The 6,805-nt window shown below is 34.0% G+C and overlaps 1 protein-coding gene across 1 annotated transcript; it reads right to left on the bottom strand.

Annotated features, from left to right (window-relative positions):
• Positions 1-378: 378 nt before the first annotated feature.
• Positions 379-3,872, bottom strand: LOC115983571 (signal recognition particle 14 kDa protein-like). Its single transcript, XM_031106286.1, has 4 exons — positions 3,670-3,872; positions 2,328-2,421; positions 2,098-2,207; positions 379-855 (listed from the first exon to the last, which is right to left on the bottom strand). Exons 1-4 carry the CDS (start codon positions 3,670-3,672, stop codon positions 700-702), a joined length of 363 nt encoding a protein of 120 aa, XP_030962146.1. The 5' UTR covers positions 3,673-3,872; the 3' UTR covers positions 379-699.
• Positions 3,873-6,805: the final 2,933 nt, after the last annotated feature.

Genomic DNA, 6,805 nt, shown 5'->3' with positions numbered 1-6,805 from the left:
AATAATATCAGAATAAATTTACATGATTATGATTTGATGTTGGTAATGTTGGTAAATTTTGAGTTTAATTAGCTAAAATATGGCCATTTTTCTATTAAAAAAAACACTAATGCGAGTGCTCTAAAGCTCAAGGTCTCCAAGGCATATTCCCAAAAAGACAAGGTGCAAATACGGCATTGGAGGAGAAGATCGTGATGCAACATACTAACGCATAACTTCTTGAAAAGAAGGAGAGGAGACATATCCAGACATTCTTTTGAATTATATACCATGATGTGATGTAACCATACAACCAACTATGTTGTACACCAATCATATATTTTTACCCATCAATCTAATTTCTTTCACAAATTCATTCTCCCTTGCAACAAACAGAGCTAAAGTCAAAATGTCATAAAGTGTTTCCACATTAAATTCTCTCAAAAACTTTCAACTAGATCATTGAAATAGAAAAAAATAATCTCAAAATCTCACTCTTTACCCCCCATACAGAGGAAGAATGTAACTGGGCTCATCAACAAATTCTACTCAATCACAAGAATGTCATCAATTAAAAAGGAAGCATCCAAAACAAGGGCAATTAACAAAATCTCATATACTTCAATTCCTGCATTTTTTTCCAAAAGTTTAAATATTTCTTCTTTTTTTCTTTTTTTCCTATTCAAGAAAGAGGAGCCTACACAATAAAAAGGGACTTATTTACACCCTGTTGGACTTCTTCACACCCCCTTCTTTCTTATCACCCTCTGCACCTTTTTTCTTATCCTTTCTCTCCCTCTTCTTCAAAGCTGTCATGTGGGCCTTGAGGATAGTTGCATAAGAAGCTTGGAAGCGCTGATGATCCTTTGCTCCAACCTTTTCCAATGAAAACCAATTAATATCGTTAGACAAGCACAGAAAGCAAGCCATCTTCCACCAAAAATAATTTGAAATTAATCTCAAACCTAAGTGAAATTGATCTTGAGATAAAAACTGAAAGATGAATAAAAAAGTAAAATGTAGGAAATAGGCAGTCACACCTAAATTTCCGAAGCAATTATACTTGCAAGGGAGAAGGAGGAAGCTTGAGGATAGTTGCATAAGAATGGACCCCAATGGACTCTCAAAGCTTTACGTTGAAAAACCATCTAGTCCAACAAAATATTTGGGACTCGGCATGGGTTCAAGGTCCAAATAAAGTTAGACTTAGAGTTGCAGACCACACAAAATGACCTCAGCTCCATTCTCCCAAACAGATGGATTATACAAAAAGGAAACTGCAATTGAAGGACAAATGGAGTGGTGGAACAATAATGACAATCATGTTAGTGGGCTTTATAGCCTCCTACATATTTGGTTATTTCATTAGTTAAACCATGCCATCTCAGCTATCCCTTACTTAGTTGTGTTTTGTATGGTTCTCTTGTCTGAATAACTATTGTCTTGCTTAAGTATGTGGAACGTGTGTTCGAAGGGCTGACCACAGTTCCTGACTTCCTGTATCACATCCAAAACATCCATAGCCAAAGACTCGTGTATATTCCTCTCATCAATCAACCACTTGATAGAAGTACATGTTCTATCTAACTAATTCTTATGACTCTCCATTTAACATCTTGAACCATCTCCCAAAACTTTCTAATTCTCAAAGTAAGGGAGAAAAATTACCACCAAAGTTGCTCTCAATTGATGTGCTCCACCATAATGCTAACTTTATCCCGAAAATTTGATGTTTCAAACAAAAGTCTCAACAAATAAAAAGGTACTACCACTACCAATCCTAAGGTACCAAAAATTTCAAATGCCAGTGTAACAAACATATAAGATTGGATCATCAAATCACATGAAACAAGAAATGAGGCATATTCATCATTCAGATCTCAGATCTAAACGAATGCTCAATTCCAACAACAAAACTCTGTGAATCCCTTGACAAAAAAAAATCCACAATACTCAAAGCCACAAAACAAATGCCGATTTGTGTACAACCAAAAAACAAACAAATAAACCATACATTACCCAGTTCAAAAACATGCCCAGCTCTTAACTATATAACTTAAATAACTAAGCTAAAGAACAGAAGGGGATGCAATGAGTATAAGGGGCCAAAAGACATACCGAAGTAGAAATCGTCTTTTTCCCATCAGTAGCACGGATAAGGCATCTATACTCAATCAAATCACCAGCAGTTGTCATTTTATTCTTCTGTACCTTAGACTTTAAAGATGCTAAAACATTGCAAGAATGAAAATCACAGATCAGAATACTAGACATAACACCACAAAATCCATCAGCCCTATTGGAAAAAGAAACAAAGAGAAAAACAATGGGATGCAGATTATCCATACATCGTTTAAGAGTAACCCAGACAGAGCCCTTCTCAGTGCTGTGCTCAAACATGCTGGTGAGTTCATTAAGAAACGGGTCTAGCTGCAATAGAACCTGATAAAAAAAAAATTTGGGGCATTATATCTCCAACACATAATACAGAGAATTTTTTATAGACACGATAGGATTTGAAACTTAAGGAATTCACTCCATGATGAACAAAAAATTTTTATAGATACAATAGGATACATCATACTAATGAACAAAGAATATTCCCAATATAAAATAGGACTTCTTTGACCACCATCTACAGTGGCATGTAATTGCTCACAAGCTACTACATGTAATCGTGTCCTCACATCAAATCTACTACAAGTGCCAATACTTAGCCGGAAGCTTGGTACGTAAGTGATAAGAGAAATATGAGCAATAAAGCGATGAAAGTCAGTCCGATGATCCAAAGAAGGTCGTCTTGGAAACCCCAAAAAAGTAGCAACAGATCCAACCCTGCCCAAAATTGCATTAGCACTTTGGAGATTTGTGCTAAGAGTCACAGCAGCTGTGAGACAAACAAACGCCACTAAGTATGCAACCAAAACACTATCATATAGGATTCTGCTTCTGACCCCAGATGATGGCCCATTAAAATTGAAGGCAACGACAGCAGCAGATGTTTGGACAACGACACTTATGTAATTCATTAGCGCTAAGACTTGAAATCTGGCTACTGGCACTCGGCTCTTCATCAGTGAAGCCAATTTCTCCTTTTCTACTTCCATTTCCACACATCAAATGTTCAACAAAGTTGGGGCATTATATCTCCAGCACATAATACAGAGAATTTTTTATAGACACACATTCACTCCATGATTTCTCCTTACAATTAGGCCAAGACACCAACATGGGTTTTTTTTTTTTTTGGAATCCGAACCCACGTCGTTTACTTGATGAAATAAACTTTACCATAAGAAACTCACTTGTAATACATAGAATTAATTGTGGAACAAGCACTTAATTTACTCAAATCCCTAGTTTACAATCCATAGAGCCAGTTTATATTATAATGAATCACAAATCAATATCAACAACTATTTTCCAAATTGGTCAATGCAGAATTCGAAATGCAATGACATGCACACATACATACATACTTACATACAATTTGTGCATTATAGAAATTGAACCGCAAAAACTTAAAATGCACTCAGATTTTGATTTGAGCAACGAAACCCGTGCATACATATAGAATACATCTATACACAAAACAAAACAACAGGATCGCCCAAAAATCTTGAATAAAGAAAAATTCAACTTGAAATCAAGAAGCTCCGCACACTGCAAGAGAGAGGAAAGAGAATTTACCATGATGAAGGCTGTGAATTAGACCTTGATTGAGAGAAGAAAACCGAGCGGCCAAGAGATGAAAGAGAGAGAGAGCGTTTGTCTGAGACTTTGATTGAGAGAAGGGGAGAAAGACACCGAGAGGTCAAGAAAAGAGAGAGAGAGAGTGCAAGAGAAGTGTTTTTGGAATTCCACCAACAAAGTTTGTAGCCTCGCTACAAGCCTACAACTCTCACTCTCCCTTAAAAAATTTAAAAAAAAATAAAAAGAAAAAAATATTAATGAGTGCAGACATTGATTTAAGAATTATTTTTAACAATTTTTTATGAAAAAAAAATTATTAGTATTTTTTTATAGTTTTTTTATATTTCTTGTAAAAGTGATATTAAATTTTTTTTTAAATTGTTCGTTAACGAATATCTTAAGGCCACCCGTCAATTGAACCCACCAAATTAAAATAATTACAAATTTTAAAAATCTAACGGCTAAATTGTATATTTCTTAAGTTTTTAAAGCACATATAAAATTTTGTGTTAATCGGCTTTTATTTACTATTTAATTTATAAAACTTATTTTTTATGCATAATTTTAGACTTAATAACTTGAAATTTAAATATTCGATTGATGATATAACTATTGATTTTTGCTCTTCTCGAAATTTTACAAACATAGAGGATATAATAAGAAAATGTAATTTAATGGTAAATTTGTTAAAATTTACATCCAATAAAAAGTTATTAAGTGGAGGCTACAACAAAGTTTGTTGCCAAACTTTGTTCCTATCAAAAAAATCCTACCATGTGGACGGACCCAATTTAGATCTCAGGCCCAAGTGTCAAAGGAATTTTGGCCCAAAGAGACCAATACAATGAATTTGTAAATAGTGAGTCAGAAAACTAGGCTCTAATAAGTTGGATAACAATTATGATGGGTCTAGATGACAAGAAAATAAAGATAGGGTGGTTTTATCCAAAGAAAATCGTCATCGGCACAATCCGAGAAGATCGGTTTTTATATATATATAGATATTGAATTTAATTACAAGTCCAGTTATTGTTTCTACAGTGTTTTTCTCTTAATTTCTCGATCCCCCTTCCTTCAGGGTTTTCTTTCTCTTTTATACTATCTTCTTTCTTTCATCTCCACCCTCCACGTGTAGACTAGGTTATTGGCGTTGATCCCTATCTCATCAGCACCTTCCTGAAGTCTCTGGGAATAGCTGTAAGGCTGAAAATTACTGTTCAGGTATCACGTTCACATTAATGCGGTCAGAGAGTTAGTTCAAAACATTCAATACGGTAGTAGCAGCTTTATCTTAGATATTTCATAGTTTCCCTTTGTCCTGTGCTTTCATGATGTATATTATTCTTAATAGAACCTCCTGGAACGTTGCTCTAAAGGGCAAACCACACCTTCTGACCTCTACTTTACTTAGCCGAGAAGACATTTTTCCTCGAACCACCTTTTTGGACCATCATGACCAGACCCCTTTCCTTATTCATTAATACGAACTTCCATGACAGCGTTTACCCAACCTCAGACTACTAGGTGTCCTCCGACCGGGCCCCCGGCCCAATATATATGTATATACTACTGGGCCTATCACCTTACACCATTTATTTTAAAATATTTTTAATTGATATTTGAATTTACATAATTCATAAAAAGGAAAAAAAAAAAAAACTGCAATCTTACACTACAAAAAAACAATAATAGAAATAAATAAAAAAGAAGTCAATTGGTCTCGAGTAAAAAGTAATCAACATTGAGCAAACATTATAAATTTAAATCCTATTATGTTTTGTAAAAAAGAGACAAGCCGGGTTTTGTGAATTTAATTAATTTAGTGTTTGAGTTGTTTTAAGTTCTAAAAAAAATGTTAATATGCATATTTTGACTTTATAAAATATATTGTAGTTTAATATATTATAGCTTTTGGATTTACAAGGCTATGTTCAGTTGTTGATAATTTCAAAATTTGGTAGTTGTAAATTCTAGAGAGTTCAAACTCACAATAATTGATGAGGATAATTATGATGCATCACCTTAGATTAGGATAAGGCTGGGGTTGTAATGTTCTAGAGATAACCTCTAAATAGTAACCTTAAAAACTATATCTCCTAACTATCCTTTAAAAGGCTTGAGTACTAGCTTAAGTATTGGAAGATCCTTTGCCGATCAGGGGATATTTGTCATATAGCATAATTTTAGAGACTATTTTGTGAATAAGCACTTTTTAAAAATATGTAGGAAACTAGTATCTTGAGTCTTTGAGACTTGAGTTCGGTGACAAATTCAAGTTGTTAAGACTCAAGTTCTAGTGCTGGTGTGAAACAATTTATCCATGTGGAAAGTCCTTCAAGCCAATTTGGTTTGGATTAACGGGGTTGTGAAAAATACAAACTCAAAACCAAACTAACATCTTGAGGGGAAAAAAAAAAAACCCTCAACCTAGTCCAACTCTAGTACCCTTGAAAAACCAAACCCTTGAGAAATCAATCCATTGTCATCATAGTTCATACTGGATTAAGTGGTTGGATTGATTGGATTATTGGGTTTCATGCACACCAAGGGAGTCAACAACTACTCACTAATCCATTTGGATTCCAAAGCTTGAAGATCATTGAACAATGTCAACCTTACCTCTTCCATCTTAGTCTCCTCTCACTTAAAGTATATCCATACAGATACGTGCTTGTGTCCTTACTCTATACAAATAACATATAATTCACCCCATTTTGTGCCTTGATTTTGCTTATGAAGTTTGAAGAGTAATCCTTAATATCTGAACGAGTTAGAAATTCTCTTTGATTCTTGAGTTAATTGATCCAAATAAGACTACATAACTAATATAGGGTCCGTTTAGTTAGGCGTTTCGGAAGATTAAAATAACTTTTTTAAAACCTAAAATTTTGTTTTGCAACTACAATTCTTTATAACTTTTTTACAAGTGCTTATTTCGTGTTTGTTTGGATTCCGCTTATTACTGAAAATTAAAAACACTGTAGCAAAATAATTTTTAAATATGTGAATAGTATTGTGAAATCCAATTTTAAAGTTGTTTTTTGCTGAAATCTGTACTTGTGGATCCAATGAATAGTGCATGGGACCAACAGAAAAACACCAAAACGCAGAGCAAAATAATTTTCAATGGAAT

This window comes from Quercus lobata, chromosome 4 (genome assembly GCF_001633185.2).
Source record: "Quercus lobata isolate SW786 chromosome 4, ValleyOak3.0 Primary Assembly, whole genome shotgun sequence".
NCBI lineage: Eukaryota > Viridiplantae > Streptophyta > Magnoliopsida > Fagales > Fagaceae > Quercus > Quercus lobata.
The sequence above is the reverse complement of the archived record's forward strand: the minus strand, read 5'-3'. Positions and strand labels throughout refer to the sequence as shown.